Source organism: Lepisosteus oculatus, chromosome 1, assembly GCF_040954835.1.
Source record: "Lepisosteus oculatus isolate fLepOcu1 chromosome 1, fLepOcu1.hap2, whole genome shotgun sequence".
Taxonomy (NCBI): domain Eukaryota; kingdom Metazoa; phylum Chordata; class Actinopteri; order Semionotiformes; family Lepisosteidae; genus Lepisosteus; species Lepisosteus oculatus.
The window spans coordinates 52,849,289-52,875,302 of NC_090696.1; the positions used below are offsets into that span (position 1 = coordinate 52,849,289).

Here is a 26,014-nt window from a genome sequence, read left to right on the forward strand (position 1 = left end):
TTTTTATTATTGTTATAGAGAAACATGATCAGATTTTCCCCGGTTCAGAAAAAAAAAAATCTAAAGTATACTAGTTTGTCACTAGTATACTTTTAATACAGTCTTTGCTGTGCTCTTGAGATCCTTGTGATATTTCGAGCTCTGGTTAAATGATAAATGTCGCAGTTTAAATCTCTCTTTCTCAATTCAATTCAAGGTCCTTTATTAGCATGACAGATGGGTACAATCAGTGTTGGGTATTTACTTTGCTTTGAGATGCCACTTTTAAAGGTGATATATAAAATCAAGGCTTTAACTATGCAAGTCTGAGTTCTTGTGTCTGTCCTATGCGAACCCGAAAGTATCACAATATGTATCTTTATAGCAGGTGGTGTACAGCTTTTTAGTATAGATCACACTTTTCTAAAATGTATTTTAAAAAAACCTATTACAATCTAATCTTTCCACGTTTGATCCCAAGAAAAATAAATCTAAACGGGGAGAAAGCTATGCTGAAAGTTTTAGATACTTAGAAGACAAAGATATCAATTTATGTTGCATTTGTCTGATTGTGAATAAAAAAACACATATATTTAAACCTGCTTTTGCGATTTAAATCAATATAAATGTTTATATTGTAACGCCTAGGTGAGTATTCATTGTTATTAAAATGACTTAAATTCGATCATGTTGTGATATTTAGAAATATACATTTGTTTGGTGCGAGTGAAGTTATATTTAATCTCTGAGCCATACTGATTCTTATGGAAGCCAGTTTCCGCCAGGGAGTAAAAAAAAAAACACACTATGGTATTCTCTCCAAGGCAGTGAAGTTAAAAACATATCTCTGATGCTGTTGCTAAATGAATATCGTTTATGACCATCAGACGCTTTATGCTCCTTTTCTTTTTTTCCAGTGGATTGAACAGGGAGAGGCATTTCATGATGTACTTTTCACTGATGAAACAACAGTGGCTCTGGAACAGTTTTCAGCCATGTCGTTTTATAAAAAGGGGAGATATGTACGCGTTACTGAAGCTAAAAGTTTAGCCTTTGTCACTAATGTAACCACTAAGTAAAGACATATAGAAATCCCTACGTTACAGACTGTATATGGCTGGTATTGGTAGTTCAAAGAAAAAATACACACCGGTATTCCGCTTTCTCCCTAAACATTTTAAGCATCAGAGTCTTACATGTGGTTATTTCGGAAATGTTTGTATGTGCTCCTTCTGACCATGTTACTTTTTACTCTTACTGACCATATTAAGTTTAAGTAGTGTGGGCACTTTTCCTGTCCGTGGGGGGTGGACCGTCTTTCATTAGAAGGTTAGTCTGTTCTACCTTGAGAATGTAGAGGGGGTGGAAAGTAATTCCGTGTCGCATTAACTAACCTCTTCAGTTTATTCCGCCAAACAGTACATGAATATAATTATATCATTATTAATTTGTTTAGATACGCAATTCCATATTATATTCCCTGTTAATCAAATTCTAAAAGTATGCATTTGTTAGATAACAAGTGAATTCACAGAAAAGGTTAAAAAACTATCACTTTTCACAAAGTATATAATCCTAATATAAGTCTAAATCCTAATATAAGTCTAAACGGTATCAGCTTTATTTACGGGTTGCAATTTAAAAAAAGTCAAAAATCGCACTCAAAATGCAATTTAGAGCTTTCTGGCAAGAGGAGACACCCAAATTAATAATGTAACATGTTACTGTTTGTGCATGAACAAGGTTATACTTGTTCCCCGGCGGAACACATTCCATAAGAATCGGCGCTTTTATATATCGCCTTTAAAGGTGGCTTCTCAAAACGCTTTACAGGATAAAAACAACAATAACAGCAACAACAACAATATTGTATTTCATTGCACTTTGACAGAGTGCTCTTAGAGTTTGATTAATAGGGAATATAATATAAAAATAAGATACACTCTACAGACATTCACAACAGCAACTGTCAGAAGATAGGACACAGCGGCTCATACATCCGCTGAATGGAAAGGGGCACTTTAATATTCTGTATGGCTAATACTAAAGCCAATACTTTAATATTCTTTTGGAAAACCATAAATCTGGTCTTGTCCAGATTGACTGTCAGCGCCCAGGTCTGACAGTGCTGCTCCAGCAGTGCCAGGTTCTGCCGCAGCCTCTGTTCTGTGGGCGACAGCAGGACCAGGTCGTCTGCAAAGAGCAGGAACTCGATTTCTGTAATTAATGCAGATCGGTAAATCAAGGGACAAAATAATTATTCTGCCCTGCTCCTCAATGGGCTTTGCTAATGCATTGGTTTAACAGTCCGGGTGTGGCAATGTTTTTTATTATTGTTATAGAGAAACGTGATCAGATTTTCCCCGGTTCAGAAAAAAAAATCTAAAGTATACTAGTTTGTCACTCTTCTCATCCCCTCTTTGCTAAATGGCTTTTGAATAGAGTCACATGAAGAGAGAGGTGAAACAGCCCTACACAGCCCTGTCGCAGTACACGAATATAATTATATCTTATTAATTTCTTTAGATACGCGATTCTTTTAATACAGTCTTTGCTGTGCTCTTGGGGATCCTTCTGATATTTCGAGCTCTGGTTGAATGATAAGTGTCGCAGTTTAAATAATTTTCGTAGTTAGAAATTATGAAACGCTCTGTTAAAAGCAAGGGAGTTTTTATGTCCGTTGCAGTACAATGTACAGCGTGTACTATTCTTGTCTTGCGGTAAATAAATATAATTATATCATTATTAATTACTTTAATACTGGAATACTGTTGTGTATGTTTTCTTTAAAGTACTGAGACAGCCATATACTGTATGTTTAAGTTCCAAAATTAATATCGTTTTGGCCTTCACACGCGTTACAGTATGCTCCTATTCTTTTTATGCTCAGGTACTAAGATTTCCCTTCAGTGGTAAAATTCCTTATGAATATTCAATACTACAACTGGCACAGTTAAGACATTAAATATACATATACATACTGTATACAGTACAGTTTGCATAAGGTAATATGTTTATGTTCCTACATCAATCTATTTTATGAGCATGTGAAAGGCATGGTGAATCGATTCTCAAAAATTACTGTACTTTGCATGATTGGAAACAAATGCGTGATTGCGAAGTGCTGTGGTGTTACTTTTACAAAGACGGTCAATGAAAAAAAGAATGTGGACCAGGGCAATATTTTGAGTTTACACTTACAGCTTGTCCAAGGTCATTCATTATTAATACTATTAGTAATATCTTCGTTAAAGACTTTGATGGTGACAGCTCAAACATGAGAGGTTGAGCTTTATTAGCTCCACCTTGCAGAAATTCCGGATACTATTATTTTAATTGCGGTATTATAGGCGAATTTACGGTAACTCACTGTAGACCACGTAAAGCGCACCGCAAAATAATGCGGTATTGCCCGCGCATTTTGAATGGCTGCATCTGTGTGTACTTTAGACATCTATAATAATAATAATTGCTTACAGTTATATAGCACTTTTCTGGACACTCCACTCAAAGCGCTTTTACAGGTAATAGGGTCTCCCCTCCACCACCACTTATCTGTCCCCTGCAATACAGCAAACAGTGCCCAAAGCGACCCAGAGACTGTGGTCGACTTTAGAGAGACATCTTGCTGTGGTGAACATCGCCAAAGAAAAAGAGGTGGCCTCTGCTATCTGTCGGGGAACCCATCAGGAAGGCAGTAAGGCGGAAATGAAAGCCCAGGATGGCCATCTCTCTTTCCGCGACGTAGCTCCAGGGAGGCACAGTGCCTGCCAAGTTGTTCAAGTTGTGCAATGGAGGGAAGCGGGGAAGAACAATGCCTCTCCAAAGACATGCGGATGGACTGTTAACATCGTCCATACCTTCCTGACAGAACAACTCGGAGGCTGTCTTGTAGTTGACCGTGCACCTCTGTTAGAAACGATACTCCTGAATGCGCGCTCACTGCAAGTCCTAGTGGACTCTGAGAGTTCACTGGGTCTCATGTCCCCAGAGGTAATTCCGTCTAACCAGGTTGAGGAACACCGACACATTCACCATTGGCTGTATCCATGCGGAGCAGAAGTTACACCAAAGCATGCTTGAAAGTCTGCCTACGGAAACATATGCTGCATCCACATATTCTCACGAAGAACGTTCCCCGATTTAAAGAACTTTTTGCCTTGCCACAGCTCCGTGAAAGCATGTGTTTAAAAAAATGAGAGGCCGCTGAGGGGAAAAGGGTAAAAACGGAGGTCATTTGCACACTGTCTAAACACGGTGGAAAAGAGAAACCTGTTGAAAGCCACCAGAAGCACTTAGATTCCTTCATCATCAAGAATGACCTCCTATACCAATGTAATGGGCGGAACTGGGATAGGCTTCTAGTCCAAATGAATCACCGACAGTTCATACTTCGACTGGCTCATTCGGTTCTGCTGGGAGGACATCTCGGGGCAGACAAGATGTGCGAACGCATCTGAAAAAGGTTCTTTTGGCCGGGCATATGCGCTGACGTCGGGCAATGTTGCACAAATTGCCCTGACTGTCAGCTTAATTCGCCAAAGCTCCACTAACATGCACTGTTATAATAATAATAATAATAAACTTTATTTTATATATTTTTATATAAGGTGAGTTCTCAAAGCGCTTTACAGGATGACAATAACAATAAATAAGAAGACTACAACAATAAATAAGAAGATTTCACAAGATAGGACATTATAATTACAGCAATACAACAATAACAATAGAGGAGACCGTGTAAGGTGGTACTAAGAAGAGCAGAGGGGTGAAGAATGCTTAAGTAAAGGCAGTTAAGTAAAGGCTTTTCTGAAGAAGAAGGTTTTGAGTCTGGATTTGAAGGAGTTTAGAGAAGGTGACTCTCTGATATCCTTGGGCAAAGAGTTCCAGAGCTTGGGGGCATAGCAGGAGAAGGCCCTGTCACCCATACAATGTAGACGGGCTTGGGGGACAGTAAGGAGGGCAGAATTTGAAGAGCGGAGGTTGCGAGGTGGGGAGTAGGGCGATAAAAGTTCAGACAGGTATTGAGGTGCCAAGCCATGTAAAGCCTTATAGGTGAGCATGAGGATTTTAAAGTCTATGCGGAATTTGACCGGAAGCCAGTGCAAGGACTCCAGGATAGGAGTAATGTGAACACTTGCACTAGACCTGGTCAGGACACTGTTGTACTGCCTTCCCATTATTGAAGAGCCTTTCGTCCGTATTGTCATGGATCTCTTAGGTCCCCTACCTAAAACAACCCGGGGCACAAATACATATTAGTCATTGTTGGCTATGCCTTCCGGTATCCAAAGGCTATACCCCTTCGAAGGGCTGTCAGCAAAAATAGGGAAATGGCAAATTTGTTCACTAGAGTCACACTTCCTAAAGAAATCCTAACCGACTAGAGAACACCATTTATGTCTCTGCTGATGCAGGAGGTCGCAGAACTTTTGAGAATAAAATGTTTTGAGGACGTCGCTCTATCGCCTCCAGACCGATGACTTCTTGGATAGGTTTAATAAGACTCTAAAACAGATGTTAAAGAAAGTATCTCAAACTAGGGAAAAAAGGACTGGGATCTGCTCCTACCCGTGTTAATGTTTGCCATCTGGGAATTGCCCCAGGCCTCAATGGGATTCTCCCTGTTTGAGTTGCTTTATGGAAGACAGCCCCAGGAATCCTCGACATGCCTGAAAATCCAGGGAGACTCAACAGCTGGCTTCCAATAACATCCTGGATTATGTAAATAAATTCCAGGAGAGGTTGTCCCAGTTAAAACCGCTAGTGGACCATCGTCTCAGTGAGCCACAGGACAGATAACAAAAACGTTATAATCGCATCGCTCAACTTTGCACCTTTCAACCAGCGGACTGTGTAATGCTACTACTGCATGCTCCAGAGTGTGAGCTTTATGCCAGATGGCAGGGCCCCTATGAAGTTCACAAATGGATAAATCCTGTAACATAAAATGTATCACTCTGACCATAAAAAGAAGGTGAGCCTATATCATATAACCTCTTAAAACCATGACGTGAATATAACACTGACGAGGGTGTTCCTTCCTTACTGTCTTGTGCCTATAGCTCTTCAGCAGGTAGCGCCGTGACTCTTTCTCCACACCTCTCCCCAAGCCAAACAGGGGAAGCAACTGCTCTATTGTGTCGGAACCAACACCTCTTCTCCATCCTGCTGCAGTGAACAAATCTCGTCCGTCATCACATCGGTATGCCACCTGGGGTTGTTGTGAGGGTTCCGCCCTATAACATCCCCGAAGCAAAATACGAGGAAATCCGTAAGGAGGTTCAGAAGATGCTGGGGCTGGATGTGATTGAAGAAAGCACTAGCCCCTTGTCCAGCTCCGTGATTCTGACTCTCAACCCTGACGGATCCTGGTGTTTTTTGCAACGATTTCAGGAAGTTAAATTAAGTGTCTCTAGTTGATGCATATCCTATGCCCCGGATTGATGAGCTCCTAGAGAAATTTTGGAAGGCTAAGTAAATAACACTAGATCTCAAAAAGGGGTACTGACAGATATCTCTCCAAGGCAAAACTGTCTTTTCAAACCTTCAGGTCTATCTCAATACAAGGTGCTTCTTTTCAGTCTGCATGGGGTTCTGGCCGCCTTTCAGTGTCTGATGGATCGACTATTGAGGCCCCGCCTTTAGTATGCAGCTGCCTACCTGGACGACCTGTTTATGTTTAGTGAAGACTGGGCTTTCACATCTTGAACATTGTTAGGCCATCTTCTCTTCTTTAAATGAGGCAGGGCTGCATATCAGCCCAACATGGAGTTGATTCGGGTTTGTATCGATATAATACTTGGGTTATGCAGTGGGTGAGGGTCAAATATGGCCTCAACTCAACAAAGTCAAAACAATTGGAGACTGGCCAGTCACCAAAAAGAAGCTGGAGGTGAAGTCATTTCTGGGACTGTTTAATTATTACCGGCACTGTATTCCCCAGCTTGCTGAATGGGCTGCCCCCCTCCCAGACCTGACGCATACTTCAGCTCCTTAGACGGTATGTTGGACCCTGGAATCTGCTTTAGGCCTTTGCCAACCTGAAAGATGCCCTATATCGGAAGCCCGTCTTCAAAGTGTGGGATTTTGGAAAACGATTCCTTCCACAGACCGATGCATTGGAGAAGGTGATAGGTGCCGTCCTGTCTCAGGAATTGAGTAATTAATTATAATAATAATTGCTTATACTTATATAGCGCTTTTCTGGACACTCCACTCAAAGCGCTTTACAGGTAATGGGGACTCCCCTCCACCACCACCAATGTGCAGCATCCAGCTGGATGATGCGACGGCAGCCATAGTGCGCCAGAATGCTCACCACACATCAGCTATCAGTGGGGAGGAGAGCAGAGTAATGTAGCCAATTCATAGAGGGGGATTATTAGGAGGCCATGATTGGTAAGGGCCAATGGGAAATTTGGCCAGGACGCCGGGGTTACACCCCTACTCTTTTCGAGAAGCGCCCTGGGATTATTAATGACCACAGAGAGTCAGGACCTCGGTTTTACGTCTCATCCGAAGGACGGCGCCTGTTTACAGTATAGTGTCCCCGTCACTATACTGGGGCATTAGGACCCACATGGGCCACAGGGTGAGCGCCCCCTGCTGGCCCCACTAACAGCTCTTCCAGCAGCAACCTTAGTTTTTTCCCCAGGAGGTCTCCCATCCAGGTCCTGACTAGGCTCACACCTGCTTAGCTTCAGTGGGTTGCCAGTTGTGAGTTGCAGGGTGATGTGGCTGCTGGAGTAGAAGAGTAGAACATAGTAGAACAGTAGAACATCCTCTTATGTTCCTAAGAAGGAAATTGCTTTTGAGAGAACAGAAATATGCCGTGGTTGAAAAGAAGTGTCTGGGCCTGAAGTGGGCAGTCGAATCATGACGGTATTATCTGCTGGGCAGGGAATTCTCTCTAGTGACTGAAGCTCCACTCACCTGGATGAAGGCAAACAAAGAAAAAAATGCCAGAGTGACACAGTGGTTCCTTGCCCTTCAGCTGTACCAGTTTGAGGTGAAACATTGAGCTGGAGCCGCTCATGGGAATGCTGATGCCCTGTCTAGGAGACACAACCTGACTGCGTAAGGTGGACCACTCTAAGCTGGGGGGAGGGTTGTGTGACACAGTGGAAGGAGTGAACAACCTAATTTGAGTGAATATGGACCAGCTCCCTACCCCTCCATCCCATGAAAAGGCAATCTGGAAAATCCACACTGTTACAAAGATGAGCAAAAGTTTCTAAATAAAAACATACATTATGATTGGACAGTAACAGGTTGTTATAATATAATGTGTAAACAAGGTCAGAAAGTTAGGCAGTTAGGTAACCTTTGAGCAATTTACCAAGACCTCTAATTAGCTAAGAAATTAGCTGTTCCGTTTTGTGCATAGGATCATGCATAGGATACATGAGTTATGCCTCCACTCAGGAGAACTTGGAGAGATGACCAGCTGCGAATGTAGGTAAAGGTATAGGTTCCTTCAGTTCACACTGAAATTGGTAATAATTAATTGGTAAAAATGTATAGATTTCGTCCTGAAGCTTACAGTGCATTTGTAAAATTTATATGACTAAACCACCTGGTACCAAATTCAGGTGTGGTTATAATTAAAATATAGGCCAGGCAAAAATCTGGTTGTAGTAGTTGTAGCCACCTTTAGTTGTAGTAGTGTAACCACATGCTTCTTGTAACTGGTGATCAGCCTGTCGCATCGCTATGAGCTCATGTCATCAGAGTACAAATATGTAAAGCAGCCCTTCATCACACCCCCATTTAGAATACTGTTTTATTTTTTCACCATACTACAAAAATGATATTGTAGTTTCAGACAAAGAAAAAAATAATATTCTTAAGGAACTTGTCTCTTCAATGTAGAGGAAATGTGATTGACAAGAGATTTGATTTAAGTATGTAAGATATTATGGGGTACAAACAACTGTTACTAAAGGCGCTTGTTTCACCCCTTTCAATATTTCACAATTTGAAACTATAAAGGGATTCATTTAGGACAGAAAATAAGTACTTATTTACAATTTGCAAAATTATAGGTCATCGGAACCCGCTTCTTAGACTGGTTCAGGTCAGAACTAAAGGTTCTTTTAAAAAATGGCTGGATTAAATTAATTTAGCTAATAAACTACAAAAGAAATAAGATGGGCTGAATGGCTAGAGTTTAATCTAGCCACTCTCTTTGGTGCACCTGTTGAAATCCCTGTTAACACTGGAGACCTTGCAAATATCACACACCCAGGCTAGAACTGAATACAGGACCCAAAAGACCACAATATCTTTAATAATAATAATAACAGATAATAAATAAATATAATAATTATTAAAATAATAATAAAAGAAACAATAGTAACTGCAGGATCCCACACTTATTTACTGATAAAAAGACTTCCAGTTCCGAATCTGTAGTCAAATGTAATATATATTCAGGTCAAAGGGAGTTCAAAATGGTATTAATGCACTAGAAATTGAGTCCGAAATGGTAAACGAAAAACCTAATGAGAAATGAGAAATTTAAACCAGTACAATGCCAGCAATTTAAAGGTGCATGTAAATATTTTGCTAATGGGGAGGATTAATGTTTATGAAACAAACCCCATTAAATTGTAAAGCAACATGGAAAAGAAGGTATTAAAATATATTAATACATAGTAAATATTAATTCTGTTTTTTTTTTATTCTGGCACAGGGTGGCGAAACAGTAAAAATGTCAGAAGCCTCTGGTTTAGTTTTCCTGACAGCTGGGAATCTATATTAGCAAAAAAACAAGTACATTTTTTTTCCACGTCTGGCACACCGAAGGATGGATCTTTTCTGTCTGGGCCAGACAAACTGGCTGCACAGCCTGCAAACGAGCCAACAGGTAACTTCTTTTTTTTATTGTCTAGTTTAAATCCAAAGTAAAATTCTGTGAATTACTTTTAACTGCTTTATTCCAGATGCTTCAAAATTAAGATTGAACATTGTCTGAAGACCCCAGAAACATAAATATACCTCACAGATTTATTCATGAATAAATCATGAAGGGCAGACTATTTCTCTGGCCATATACAGTATCATTAGATGATGATGTGTCACTTCTAGGACTGTGGCAGTCATTAAGGTTTAGGATGGATCTATACCTTTTTGCTATTCTGATATCTCATATCGATGGGTTTGGGGGCAAGTATGTTTTTGATCTCCATAGTGACTATGCAATTTGGTAGTTTAAACTTGATAAGTTTTCCTTTTGTTTCATTTGTGTGATATCATACACATGTCATTAACTCAGCTGTTATAACCTCCAGAAGATACCGATGTTAGGTTAAAAAAGTCGCTAGCTGCCATAGCCATAGACTAGCCTGGATTCATAGCAGAAAATGTGAACTTATTCAGAGTCTTGCGCAGGACAAAATGCAAATGTAGTATTGCTGCAGGTAGATAACATTAACATGAAGGCCAGTCAAAAAGGGTTAGAATACTCTTAAGTAATGTGGTACCAGAGCCAAAGGAGGTAGCAGAAACATTACTGAGAAGTGTGTTAGGAGCATAATGGCAGAGCAGGATTAGTATAAAATTCAGGAAGTGTTCAGGAACAGATGGGTTGAGATATAAGTAAAGAATCATAATCCCCCTTCTTAATTTACATTTTCCTACCTGAAACAAATTCTCTGTTCCCTCACATATTAATAATCTCTAAAAAGTCAACTGCCTAAACCTTAACCAGGGAATTACAATTGCCTGGGAGAGGTGAATAATATGCCTATAACGGGCTGCCAGCCATTGTCTATCTAGGAAGCCACAGCTGTAACAAATTGATAGCTTAGTGCATCAGTTAGTGCAGCTGTGGGCCATCCTGTATTTATGGCCAGTCTGACTTCTCTGTAAGGACTTCACAGCCATACGCACCACAAAATGAGTCCAGTGGCTCTTTCAGGGAGCGAGTGTAAAAGAAAACTGGTACTGCCATGCCCTTCTTCTTCTTACACAGTCGAGCAATTAACAATGTTTCCTTGCTTCTTAGTTATATTATTGCTATAAAAGTTAAAGACTTCTGACATTGAACTTTGGTTTTCCAGATATTAGTTAATACTTCTGGGAAGCTTATTTAAGGGTTATCAGATTATTGGAAACTATGTTCCATAGTAAGCCCCGACTAGCTCTGTTGGTAGAGCATGAGACTAATAATTTCAGGGTAGTGGGTTTGTGTCCCACAAGGCACAAGGTTCTCTAATAACCCATACTGGACAGCAGCAGTATAGAGCAGTGTTGGCAGAGGAGGATCTCGTTTCCATGACAACAGCAACAACACTATCTGTGCAGAAGAAAGGCCTGGCAATCTACTTCCGTATCTTGCCCTGAAAACTTTATGGGTAATTACAGGGGGAACTATCCAAAGGTTCGCCATGAGTCGACTATATTCCAAAGTAACACATTTTATTGGCCTAACAGACTGAAACCAAGACACATTAAATTAGAATGTATTTTTCTTTTATTTATAGATTGTATCCAGCTATAGTGATTCTGAGGGTTTCAGAATAAAATCAGATGCTCCTTGAGGTCTGCTCTGCTGGGTTGTGCTTCTCAAAGTAAATAGTCAACTATTGGCAACAAGGAGCTATCATACCTCTGGGATAAAGCTATGAAAGGCACAGAGAAGGATATGCATATAAAAAAGTCACTCCTCCAAAATGGAAGATTGAGCAAAGAGTAGACTGATCAGATCAGAGGCTACAAAGAATCCAGCAGCTTTGAAGGATTTGCAGGCCTTTATGTCAAAGAATTGTCAGTGTGTACATGTCACAGTAATATCCCAAGCTCTTGACAAAAAGATAAATGTTCTTAAGTAGCAATCAGAGCCCTGACCTCCATTCAACTGAAAATCTGGAATGATTTGAAGGTTGCAGTCTATTTAGAATCTCCTTGCAATTTGAACACACTTTGTCAAATCTAGGTATGCTACGTTGGTCCTGACAGAATTATGACAGTAATTCAAGCAAAAGGTGCTTCCACAGAGTAATAACTGTGTACACATATACAGATGTAGCCATTCAAAATGGGTGGGGTATTTCGCGGTTTACCCCAGTGGGCGTGTCGCAGTATCACGGGGTTAATCGCGTCATTTGACGTCATGCCGGAAAGTATCCGGCATCACCTTGTAAAACCGCCAGGAGGAGCCTCTCATGTACAGCATTTGAGCTTTTAAATTTAAACTGTGTATTACAGCATGTTAATCATTAGTCATAAAAAAGTTGGTATATTAAATAATAATAATCATTGATAAGTGATATATTAAATCACGTTTTGATTTAAATCGCAAATGCGTGTTTAAATATGTGTTTTTATTCACAATCAGACAAATGCAACATAAATTAATATCTTTATCTTCTAAGTATCTTAATAAACTTTCAGCCTAGCTTTCTCCCCGTTTAGATTTATTTTCTTGGGATCAAATGTGGAAAGATTAGATTGTAATCGTTTTTATTTTTTAAATACATTTTAGAAAAGTGTAATCTATACTAAAAAGCTGTACACCACCTATAAAGATACATATTGTAATACTTTCGGGCTTGGATAGGATGGACACAAGAACTCAGACTTGTGGAGTTAAATCTCAACAAAACAACAACAAATCTCAATATCTTGTACGAATTATTCGTAATACAAACCAAAAACTCTATCAAATTCCTCAAATTATCATACTCCTGCCTCTTATGCTAAACCAAACCCTCCTCCCATCGCAGTTTATCCTCTTTATCATAAACAAAATCCAGCTCAATTTTCAACATAAGGCATTACACAAAATCAATACCTCAACACTCTATACTCAACAACGATTATTCACAAACAGCCAGAACATGTAACTCCACATTCCCAAATATACCTCATTTCCATAGCCCCGCCCCTTATGCAAAACCAACATCCTTCCCCTGTTCTCTCTCTCCGCTGGGGTTTGTAATCGTTTTTATTTTTAAATAAATTTTAGCGAAGACATGTATTTTAAAAATCTTAAGATTTCTATATTTATGTCTTTATTTAGTGGTTTCATTAGTGACAAAGGCTAAACTTTCTTGGAAAAATGTCTTTTATGTAAACCATGTTTGCTATTAATTCATTTAGGGCTAGAATATGTTCATTGTCTTCCAATGAATGAAGGGTTCCTTTCGCCGTTGTCGAGTTGACATTAGAAGCTTGCCACGCCCGGACTGTTACACCAACGCATTAGCATGTTAAAGCGATTTCATTGAGGAGCCTAGCTTTCTTAACTAGTAAGTACTGTACTTTTGGATGGGGGGAGGTGTCTTTCGCTGGAAATCTTGCCCCCTTCTACTTTGAAAATACCTGTGAAACTGGTTTAATTCGTCACAGCCAGCACTGCCACAGAGAGGGGGGTTGTACTCGTTCATGTCTTAGCCGGAACACATCATTATATCTCATTTTGTTTTTCTATAAAAAAATCATTTGCCCAGCCTAACACTATTGTTGTTATTGTTTTTATCCTGTAAAGCGCTTTGAGGAGCACAGCTTTCTTACCTCTTAGATTACTTTTTGATACCATCCTTATACAAAGCAGAAACGTCTTGTATTTTCAAATGACATACAAGTGGAAAGATTACAGATTTTAATAATCTTTTTTCAGAACCAGGGAAAATCTGATCATGTTTCTCTATAACAATAATAAAAAGCTTCATTTTACATATCACCTTTAAGAGTGGCATCTCAAAGCAATAAAGTAGATGTAAACCACAGATTACAAAGTAAATACCCATACAAACAAATTTCTTTGCGCGGCCCATTGTGCAGTTAACTCTTGTATGTGCTGTCCTTAAGGTGATATCACATAAAAGTGATATGTAAAATAATGTTTTTTATTATTGTTATAGAGCAGTGGTTCTCAAACTTTTTGGACCAAGTACCACCCCTAATCCAACCAAAGCATCCAAGTACCACCCCTAATCCAGCCAAAGCATCCAAGTACCACCTACAAGTCATGATCTCATAGGAACCCCAGAAATTCTCAATGACCAACATGAGCGCGTGTGCACACACACTCACACATACATATAATAAATATTATAATAATAAACTTTATTTGATATAGCGCCTTTAAAGGTGGCTTCTCAAAGTGTTTTACAGAAAAAAAACATTAACAACAACTAATACAAAAGCACCATTTCAGTGAGAGGGGTGAGCCTGCTTAGTTGAGCAAAGCAGATGTGAATTAATTTTTCGAGCCTTGATACAATCCACAACCGAGTCTAACAGATATTAAATCGTCAGGCATTCTCTTGATGGCAAAGGTCTCGCGGTGGATGTTGTAATGCGTACATTAATTTCTGGAGCAACCTTTCTAATTCGTGCAACTACACCGTTATGTCGGCTTGTCATTGCTCTAGCACCGTCTGTACAAACTCAGACGCATTTTATCCAGTTGAGGCCATTCTCTTCGATAAATTCATTCAGAAGCTGAAATATGTGCTTTCCTGTAGTTCCTGTTGGTAGCGGTTTACAGAACAGAAAGTCTTCATGGGACATGCCCTCAAACTTGTATCTAACGTAAACGAGCAAATTGGCCAAATCGACTACAGACTCATCTAATTGCAGTGAAAAACATCTGCTCATCTTAACGCGCTCTATCAGTGTACTTTTGATATAATCCTTCATTTCAATAATTCTGTGAATGACTGTGTCTTTCAGGGGGAGGGGTGCAGCAGGTCGAGCTGTTTAGCAGCTTTTTCTCTACACATAATACGTGTCAGCTCTTTTGCCAACGGTAAATAAGGTTCTTCAAAAATAATGTAGCTTACCTGCTTTAAGCAATATGCAATTGCAATATGTTTTCAATTTCACTTTTCAGAATGTTTGACCATTTGTTTTTCACCTGAAGGTTGAGTATTACAATGTGTAAATAAAGGTAAAATCACATATGATTTAATGTTTTGAGTTAAGGTTATTATGTGTTACATTGGAAAGGGTGAGTAGGCTTTCTAAAGGCACTGTTCATATGGGGCCTTTGGGTAAATATTGATAGGGTTTACACCCTTCATTGCTGTTATACCTCCCTTTTCTGTTTGGCCTATCTGTCTTTAGAAGAGTACTAAATCCATTTGTTTACAGTAGGAATTTGAAATTTTGTTCTTCTCATTCCTTTTCCTCCAAAATCAAGACAACATCTTCCCAAATGGAAAGTTATGAGTTCAAAGATGATTTAGTAAAACTAACTTGCTTTTTCTCAAGTAGATATGGAACTTAGGAAAGGAACAATACAGGAAAAACATAGAAAATACTATGGCTATGGAAAATTTCAGCTTGGCATGGCAGGGTATTAAATCCATGACCAGTATCGCCCACAAGCGTTAGGGTAGTACTGTTCCTGTGTTAAATAGCATGGTTGGACTACAGCTGGTAAATGATTTAAATGTGTTTTACACCCATTTTGAACTGAAACTCAGTAACACCCCAACTAATAGTGCTGACCTTCCAGTGTCTTTTGAGTCTATCAAAATTTTATCCAGCAGAGGTGCTTAAGTAGTTTTAGAAATTTAATTTGAGAAAAGGCGCAGCTCCAGATAATGTGTATAGAAGATTTCTACAATCTTTTCCAGATCAGCTGATCTGATCTATTTGCAGTTTGCAATCATCTCTTCTCAGTCCATTATCCCTGTTCCAAAACTGCCAGGTCAACTGAGCTTAACAGCTACAGGCCAGCTGCTCTTATATCTCTCCCAGTGACAAGCCTGTAGAGAATCAGAAAACACACACAGGACCTTATTGCTCCCTTGCAGTTTACATGCAGAGAAAGGAGAGGGGTAGACGTGCAATACTCACATTATTAAATCTGGTCAATCAGCATCTGGGTCATGCAGAGTTATTTGTATGGATATTATTTGTTGACTTTTCCTCTGCTTTTAATACAATGCAAACCGTATTGCTTTCACAGAAACTCTTGGAGAATATCAAGCTAAATAGTAACTTGATAACCTGATGGGTCCTAAACTTTTTAACAATTAGGACATTCTATAAGCTTCTACTGGATCACCACAAGGCTGTGTTTTGTCCCTCTTACTGTACGTTTTGTATACTAACAATTGTAAAAGACAGCTCATTAAGTTTGCTGGTGGCACCGCCCTGGTCATCTTATTAAGAGACCTAAAAATCCATCATTCACCCATTCTAAATGACTATACTAAATGGTTGGATGAGTTGTCTTTGTAGTTTTAAAAACAAAGGAGCTGGTCTTTGAATTTAGGAAACATGCAACACCCTTTTTAACCTACTGTAATTAATGGTCAGATTGAAGAAATTGTGATGACTGCAAGTACTTGGGGCTAGTCATAGACAAAAACTTGAGTTGGGACAAATGCTGTGACACCATTTATACAAAAGGACAATGTAGGCTCTTTTTTCTAAGGAAACTAAGCTATTTCAAGAACCGTTCTATCACTTTTCTACAAGTTTTTGATTCTAAGTGTATTAACATTCTGTCTCACTTGCTGGTTTGGTAACATCAGTACCATTGATTGTAACAGGCTAGAAAAACTAGTCAAAATAAGTAGCAAATTAATTGGGGAAAATCAAATTGAAATATCCTTTACAAACAGTAGCAAAGAAAGCAAAGTGTATTATGGATTGTCTCTCAACTCCTTCACGGCAAGTTCAAACTTCTCCTATCTGGGAAACACCTCTGTATCCCCAGGTGTAATACTAAAAGACACTGGAAATCTTTCATCTCCACTGCAATATCTCTTTCAGATAATGTATTGTAACTATCTTATCCCTTATCTTACTGTTACACTGTTTCACTTACTTCTTTTTTGGTAAAATGTTTTCCGTCATTATTTTGTTATGTTGGGAGTGTGCTGTAAAACAAATTTCTTCAGTGGGACAATAAAGCTTGAATTAAATTGAAGTACCTTAGGACCAGTGATGTACAATAGTTGGTTTTACTGACTGCCTCTGGAGGGGTAGATTACACTTCTGTCGCACCCAGGAATGCAGGAGTTTGCAGTCCTTAGTTGCCCTCGGACACAGTAACTTACGAGTGATCACATACGTCCCAGACATCTTAGAATGTGCTTGGGATGTTTATGCATTTGTCCTTCATTTTCTCAGTCATCCCATCAATCATCCAATCAATCTCCCCATTAAACATCCCTCTATAAAATCATAAACAGCCTCTGGAACAGTGCTCTGACATTTAAGCTACTTCGAAGTAGTGCAAGTCCAGGATTGTCCTGTGAAATGCATTAACCCGAATCTAGAAAGACAAACCCTGAAGCTACTGATCTGGAACCCGACCACCTGAACCCTGACATCTCCTGGGAATACCAAAGCCAGTCCAGCACCACTCACATTCCAGACAGCTTGAATCCTTTCCCATCTCCGCTTTCCCTCGGCTGTCTCTGGCGATCTCTGATTACCTTCCACCTCCGCTATCTCTGCCAGTTGTCAAAAATTGAAGTCCTGCAGCTGGCTCTCTACCTGTCAGCTTCAGCTTCACATTTATTTTTGGAATAATGGGCACATTGGCAAAGTGCTGAAATCTGGGGTAAAAGGAACTACATTTCAAAATGCTTTAGTATCATTTCACTTTAGTCATATTTGCCCTCCATAATGTATTATTTACTTTTCTGTTTTTGTCAGAAGTAGCCAACATCAATCACAACATGATTAAAAAATGACATTTCCATGCGTCCTATGTGATATCCTTGTTGGAAACCACAACATATCTCCAGATTTACTTACAGATGACAGATGAGATGGCTTACTTATTTACAGATAATAAAAGGAAGCAGTGCCCAACATTGTGTTCTTATATGTAAACTGAATCTGGCTTCCTTGTGAAATATTTTTTTTCATAGCAAGTTTAATTTACCCATTTATCTCGTCATCTTGTAGATTCGGATGCGAGTTTGTTCTACCTGATGGGGATTTATTAATAGTGTGACTTGCTTCTTTTCTTGAATTCTTGAATTGAATTCTTGAATTCTTTTACACATTTTTCTGTGTAGATGTGTATGTATATTTATGTGTCTAGGCAATGCTGTAATTTAAAGATGTTGTAACAGACAGCCTCCGTCTCATTAGATGAGCTTAGTTCCTAGATGTTACGGACTCGATTCCATTTTATCCAGATCTACCACTAATGCTGCAAACAAGTTTTTTCCTAGTGACTTCAGTCACAGTGTACTCGCACAGCAAACCCCCTGCGGCTTTTATGTGGCTCCATAACAGCCCTGAAGTTGTCAGCTTTCACCTAATACACCATACTGCATCTGAGGCAAACACAATCCATTCCCATAGTTGCTCTTGTTTTTATCTCACACTCAATACCTACATACAATACACCTGCCTCCATTAGTGTCTCTTGTCTTTGGTCAGCCTAGAACACACACAGACACTCATATATGCAACTTCCTATATGCTTCAGAAGATTGACTGTTTCAGCATGTAAAGATTTTGGAATAATGTTTCATTTTGACTTTTAAGAATGGAAAAACCGGCAAAGCCTACCATATCTTTACCTTCTGTTTATTTTTAGGACAAGGAACGTCAAACTCGGGAGGTATTGCAAAAGAAACAATCCAAGTGAAAGGTAATGTCTACAGACACCAAAATCTGGCAAGCCAAGGTTAATGCTATTCTGAAGAGTATGCAGTCAAAAGAAAAAGTTCAGTTTCTTCAATAGCGTATAGGTAAACAGCAGTATTATGAAGCAAAACCGTAAGGTAGACAAAAGAACAAAAATCTGAAAATGAATAGGGGAGGTGAAACAGGCATTAAAGAGAGAAATCTGGGCAAAAAATTCCAGGGCTGACCTTGAAGGCAGCAATCTATAAATTAATTATAGACACAGGTTAGTCATTGTTTTGCAAAGAACATCTGTGCGTTTGTAAATGGCAGGGCACTTCCTTCAGGAAATGTAATTAAAATTCCATACCAGTATCTGTTAAGATGCCTTTTGGGTAATCGTGGAATGAATAAAGGGGCCAACTGTGTGTGAGCTGTTGGAAAATGCCTAGTGGATGATGACTGTGGATGGTTAAGGGAAGTGTTGATGAAGTCTCTGCAGATTAGGTAGAATGAGATCAGTGGTAGAACTGGAAAAGTGATACCAGTTGAAAAATAGTTTCATAAAATGGAGTCGCTTTATTTGGTGACTTAGAAAAATGAACAATTCACTCCCTCCACCTTTCTCTGTTTTACAGAATTTCATATTCAGCTGTAACTTTCATTTTCTTTGGCCTAGACAATTGAAGGATAACACCTTTTCCCTCCTTTCTCTTATTTTACAGCACTGGTTGTGTAATTAGCCTGTTGATTGAGGTCATGCTCCCAAGCCTGCTTTCCACGTGGGTGTACATTTGGGAAAGCAGTCTAATGCTATGCATGTGACTCGCATATTAACCAAATTTAAAGAAGTCTCTGTTTTCTGTACTATAAAAGTCTTATCAGTACACAAAGATTTTCTTTGGTGCAAGAGTTACCTCTTCCTTCTCTGTCAGAAGAAGACCTCTGATGTTAGATTGCTATGTCAGGTGTAGAGGATAAAGCCAGTCTATCTAATAAAATCATTTTAAAATTTAAAATGGTTGTTGTTGCAAAACTCCCAAATTAGACATATTTCATTATTAACATGTTTCTTAGTTACAATAGCAGCATAACAGATACTACATGAATACTTGAAGGATATTAGAAAAATACAGAGAAAATAAGATTTCCAAACATTTTTATTGAATATTAATATAATTAAATATTTTTTTCTTTCATAAATTGTCTAAGGTTCAGCTTAATGTGCCGTATATGTGCCCATTTCTTGGTGAAGTCTAGTTCTTGCTTTACTTCATACAGTATGTCCCCAGATGGCAACAATAATTATATATTGCTTGGTGATAAATTTGCCAAATTGACATTAATTTATTTGCAAAGGAAGAATAGATTAAGACATAACATACAGTTTGATTTAAAAAACACAGACATCTAATGTTTAGGACATTTGATATAAAAATACTAGCAAACAATTTGCACATTATTTAAAAATGGTGTCTGTGTTAAACTAGGATTTAAATACTGTTATCTCTTTGAAGTTGCTGTTGTTTTTTATATAATTTGTTTAACAATCTATAGATCGCACGTTGAAAGAAAATAAATATGAAAGCATAATTTGCATAAGTAAACAAACCTTTAATGTACATGCACATAATTAGTTGAGTGGCTACTGTCTGTACAATAATGGTGGTTCTCATTATTTCAGAATGAAATAATGTTTTGTGAGGTTCCTTGTTAAGGCGGTGGATTTTAAGCAAAGGCTCAACCATAAAGACTAAGAATGTTTTAAAGCTAGTCAAGGGTAAAGTTTGAAGAGCACAGTTTGAAGAACAGGGTGCAAACAATTTCAGTTTCTGGATATCTCTTTAAACACATTTGATCAAGAAATGGAAGGTGAATTGTACTACCCAAATGATGCCTAGATCAGGCCATCCCTTCAGTTACTTATACAATCAATAAATTTCAAGTTTTAACATTCAGGTTTTGAATGAAATATGAAGTTTAAAAATGTTTATGTAGAATTTTGTAACAAAATGTTACACCATGGCAAGGGTCTGAATACTTTTGCAAGCCACTGTACAGTAATGTCCAGGTAAATGAATGATGTCAAAGGTCTCTATGTGGACTCTCATTTAGACTGTTCTTTTTATTACCTTTTCTTAAAGTTTGACAGTAATTGAATAGGTTGTGCTATTTTCATGTCATCTTATTAAACTGTCTTTTATTTTGTTCTCAGTCAGAGCAGTCCTGAAGAAGAGGGACTATGGTTCTAAATACACTCAGAACAACTTCATCACTGCCGTCAGGGCCATGAATGAGTTCTGCCTCAAATCCAGGTAATTGGCCGTAAGACTGTTTAAGGAGAGGCAGGGACAAGTTGAAAAACTGGACAATATATATTTAGGCAGATATGCTAACATGGCATGAAAAGGTGCAAAACACATCTCAATTTGTTTAAACAGTTATTTTGAGTAACCTTGTAATATTTGGTTTTGCAAGCTCAAAGCATCTTTCAAAAAGTGGATGATGATTAAATCTGGTCAGCTGGGTAAAAATGTGATAATAGTCAAATGGCTGAAATAAAAATAAGAGGGTTCTATAATGATGCAGATTTGTTCAATGTAATGTGGGTTGAGTGTGTCCTTTTCTAATAATAAACTGACCTTCGTCTTTTGTATAGAGACACAAAAGTATTGTTTCAACCCTTCTTCTAAGGTAGTTCAGGTGGGTAGCTGCGTCAGCATGCATAGTCTGCAAAGGAACAAGTAATAGTTTTATTCCATCTTGAAAAGAGAAGAGAGAAAACACAACGTTTTGGCTGTGATGCCTTCTTCAGGTGTGAGAAAGACAGGGCAGACAGCAAAGATTAAATAGCACAAAAGAACAAAAGCTGGGAGGGGGGGAGAGGGGAGAGGCCACTCAGGAAGTGCAAAGTGGAGGTATGAAGAAAGGTGAGAAGTCAAAACTGACAAGAGAATGGAGAAGATTACACAAAAATAAGTCAGTTGTTGAGAGAAGGGAGAAGGTGTGAATTTAGTTTCAGTAGTCTTTCTGCTATATGAGTTGAGAAACCCTTCTTTGAGAACAGAGATGGAGAGATCAGTTTGATCATGGCCATCTATGGTGAAAAGAGAAACTATGGCCTTGGAGAATTCTTTAATCTTCACAGCCCTAACATGTTCTCTGAAGCAATCTCCTAGTCTCCTTCGGTTTCCCCAACGTAGATAGCTGGGCGTTTTTTTGCAAGAGATACAGTAAATCAGGTTGCTGGAGTTACATGATATTGTCTGAGTGATCTGGAATTGACCTTAAGGGCCCTAAATGAGCATGTTGTTAGATATGTATTTGCAGGTGATGCAGCGAGCTCTGTTGCAGGGGAAGGTGCCTGGTGGGGATGATTGCCGAGTGCAGTCAAGGAAACTGTGAACAAGAAGTTTAAGTAGATTGGGTGGTCAGAAAAAAGGGTACCGATGGAGGGATCGTCCTGTTAAATAGAGTAGTTGTTAATAATGGTCCTGGGCATAGAAAGTGTGTTAGAGTGGTAGGGAAGCATCAAAGGAATGCGGTTGTGAGACTGGGAGTGCCTGTTTGAGTTTATGATCCGAGGGCTGTTTTTGGCCCGGGTGAGGGCCCTATTGATAACATGGGTGGGGTATCCTCTCTTCATGAAAAAAATGCATTTTGAGTGCTTGGTTCTGGAAATCCATGTCGTCACTGCAGAGTTGACGTAGCCTGAGGAACTGTGAAAAAGGGAGAGAGTTTTTGGGGCGAATGGGGTGAAAAGAGCTGTACAGGAGATAGCTGTGTGAATCTGTGGGTTTGTAATAGACCGAGGTAGAGAGTCGTGGATGGTTAATAGATAAATTAATGTCTAGAAATGGAAGAGTGGTGGAAGATATGTTAACTGTATATTTGAGGGACGGGTGAGAGTTTGTAAATTGATGCAGGAAGTGCTCTAGCTGGTCATTAGAGCATGTAGCCGCACTGATGCAGTCATCGATGTATCGCTTGTAGAGGTTTGGGACAAAGCCAGTGTAGGAAGCAAAGAAGCATTCTTCTACCTAGCCGACAAAAATATTACCATAGCTAGGTCCCATCCTGGTGCCCATGGCGACTCCACTAACCTGCTGTTAAAAAAGGTTATAAAATGAGAATGCATTGAGTGTGAGAACCAATTCCGCAATTCGCACTAGAGTGTGGGTGGGTGGATTTAGCACCGTGCGTTTGTCTAGTATGTGCTTGAGGGCTGTAGGACTGACATTGTTGGGAATGAGCTCCTGGTTGCTGATAAAAAGAGAGATGGTGGATACCACTTCCTTCTGGTAGTCAATGGTAGGATCCTGTTGGAGATGACGGTAGGCAGAAGTATCAGTTAATTGTCAGGAGGCTTCTGTAATGTACAAGTCTTTTTGCCACACCACAACTGCTCCTCCTTTGTCTGCTCGTTTGATGACAATATCATCCCTGAGAGATTGGAGTGCCTGAAGTTCTCCCTGGTTGAGATTAGTCCTGTGTTTCCTGGGTGTGGATAGGGTCTTGGAAACTTGAATGTTGCATTGGTTAATAAAGTAATCAACTGGTGGAAAATGGCCGGATGGGGGAGCTTGGTTTAGGATTAATATTGTTAATGGCATCAGTGACTGGGTTGTTGTCCACTACCGGTTAGGAGGAGTCATCAGTAAAATTAGCTTTGAGCCGAATCCTGCAGTAAAAATGGTTGAGGTCGACTTGGGTTACCTGTACATCCAGCAACCTCATTTACTGTATCTCTTGTGAAAAATGCCCAGCTATCTATGTTTGGGAAACCGGAAGGAGACTAGGAGACCGCTTCAGAGATTATGTTAGGGCTGTGAAAATTAAAGATTTCTTCAAGACCATAGTTTCTCATTTCACCTCAGATGGCCATTATCACACTCATCTCTCCATTTCTGTTCTCAAAGAAGGGTTTCTCAACTCCTATAGCAGAAAGACTTCAGAAACTAAATTCACACCTTGCCCCTTCTCTCAATGACCGACTTTTTTTCGTGTAATCTTCGCCATTCTCATGCCTGTTTTGACTTCTCACCTTTCTTCATACCTCTCCACTTTGCACTTCCTGAGTGGCCTCTCTGCCTCTCTCCTCCCCCCTCTCCCCTCTCCCAGGTTTTGTTCCTCTGTGCTATTTAACCTTTGCTGTCTGCCCTGTCTTTCTCACACCTGAACAAGGCTTCACAGCTGAAATGTGTTTTCTCTCTTCTCTTTTCAGCATGGAATAAACCTATTACTTGTTCCTTATTCTATGATGGCTGAAGTCATGCATCTGTATTTGTATTGTAAATGTGATTCAAAGGAAATTTGCAATTTCACTGGTTCTCTTAGTGATCTAGAACAGCTAAGAAAGATCCGCCGAAGGAGCCCACATGACGACACAGAAGCTTTTACAGTGTTCCTGCGCTCTGATGTGGAAGCCAAGTTAGTAATTTTTTAAATGTGATGGATTCTATGTTGTTTTTTTGAAGAATTATAAAAATACCAGTCATTGCATTGTAGACATAAAGCTACTCTTGATTTGAAATGCTTTAAAGGGATCCAAAAAACCATTGCTAAAGAAACCTTTAAAGTTATTGTATTCAAATTGTTTTTAGTAATACCACAATAAAGTTGCAGCTTAAGCCAGGCACAATTTCACTTTATATCGGAAATGTATTTTCTACCTCTTATTAGCAAATTTTTCATGTACCTCGATTCCAAACTACTTTTCTACTTTGCCATGTTTCCTTTGATTAATTATGTGTGTTCTTATAAGAACATCAATAGATAAAAATATTATTATTAATAGAATGAATAGCTTTCTTGGCATGAATGTTTTTTTTAAATAGGCATTTTATGAAGTTCTTTACAGAGTAATATGAATATGTCATTTCAACAGGACATCCTAAATATGTTTAAGGAACTATTATCGGAAATTCTTTTAGTTCTGCAGTTTTAGCCTGAGTGTACATTTAAAAAATCTATGTATTGGGACAGTAAAGGGGAATTTGTCATTTTTGCTGTGTACTATCGAAATTTGCGTTTCAGATCAAAAGAACAATATAAAGCAAAACTATAGAATTTCAACTTCTTTTTTTTGTCTGTTATTTTGCGTCCATATGTAGCCATGTTAAAACAGTCATTGTTGTGTTCACTCTTCTCATTTCACGTGAACAAATGTACTGGGACGAATGGCTGACAGATGTTTCTAATTGCTCATGTGTTGCATGTTGTATTAGCTCTAAACACCAAAGAGCTGTAAATGTATAGCCTTAGTTCCAGACTTTGGAGTTTAGTTTTTGGGTCTGCCACTTGAGTTAGAAGGCATAAATCAAAATGAAGACTAGAGAGTTATCTATGATGGAAAAGTAGTAATTGTGAAGATAAGAGCAGCTAAAATTCCAACTTCAACCATTGGAGAAATAGGACATCACAAATCACAAAAAGAATATTCATTCATCTAAAATAAATTAATGGAGGAGAAAGCAATTGGCAAAGACCAAGATTGTTTAAGGAAGACAACAGTTGATGACAGAAAAATCAGAGTGGTGAAGACAAACCTAACTTAAATTATCTCAACTCTATGTGCAGATGACTTTGACAGGAGAATTACAAGGGCTGCACTGCAAGAGACAAACAGAAAGGTCAGAAAGTGACAGAAAGGCAGATGTATGGAGAAAGAAAATCCAAAGCATACCACCTCATTAATGAATTATGGTAGAGGTACTGTCATGGGCATGGAGAATGCATGGATGCCTCTGGAACTGGCTCACTTCTTACAGTTTATTGATTGTAGCAGTAGAATTATTTCTGAATTCTGAAGTGTACAGAAACATCCTGTCTACCCATGTCCAAAAGTATCCCTCCAAACTCATTGGTCGGTGATTCACCCTGCTTCAAGACAATGACCCAAAATAAACTTAAGGGAATGCATCAAGAGTCTGGTGATATCAATGGGTTAGGGTTAGGGTTAGGCAATCACATGAAAGTCTTGAAGCAATCATTGCATGTAAGGGGTATGTGACCAAATACTAAATTTACAAATGTGTGAATTAATTGGTCCTAATACTTATGCTGATCTGAAATTGGAGGTTTGAGAACACAAAAACATTTTTGTTCTAACGTGGTTTAACATGTACACACAAAAACAATAAAAGCTGACATTATTTACTTTTGTCTCGTATGTACAGAAATGATTATAACAAAATCACCAATTTCAATTCATTGTCCAAATACTTACACTTTTCCAAGTATGTTTGTGGAGAAAAAGAAAAATTATGAAAGGAAAGGTCTCTGCTGTTAATCAGAACATGCTAACACAAGACATTTGCAATGTATCGCTGCTGAGTTTTCATTTAATTTCAAAGAGAACAACAGTGTTTAAGATGAAGCGATCAGTTTTTTGTTGTATATACTGAACATCAAAAGAAACATAGCTCTATTGAGCTATGAAAAATAATTTTAGTTTTAGAAAAATAAAGTATGCTTA

At 38.8% G+C, this 26,014-nt stretch overlaps 1 protein-coding gene across 6 annotated transcripts in view; it reads left to right on the forward strand.

Annotated features, from left to right (window-relative positions):
- The window catches only part of slc30a9 (solute carrier family 30 member 9), a 115,740-nt gene that overhangs the window by 8,778 nt on the left and 80,948 nt on the right, over positions 1-26,014 (forward strand). For 4 of the 6 annotated variants that reach the window (XM_015345315.2, XM_015345313.2, XM_015345314.2 and 1 more), the window contains 4 exons: positions 9,677-9,850; positions 18,509-18,562; positions 20,753-20,852; positions 23,875-23,967. In XM_015345315.2, coding sequence (XP_015200801.1) covers positions 9,677-9,850; positions 18,509-18,562; positions 20,753-20,852; positions 23,875-23,967 — 421 coding nt within the window. Of the gene's footprint in view, positions 1-6,925; positions 6,983-9,676; positions 9,851-18,508; positions 18,563-20,752; positions 20,853-23,874; positions 23,968-26,014 lie in introns of all 6 variants that reach the window. The other 2 variants (XM_015345316.2, XM_015345317.2) reach the window with 2 other exon arrangements.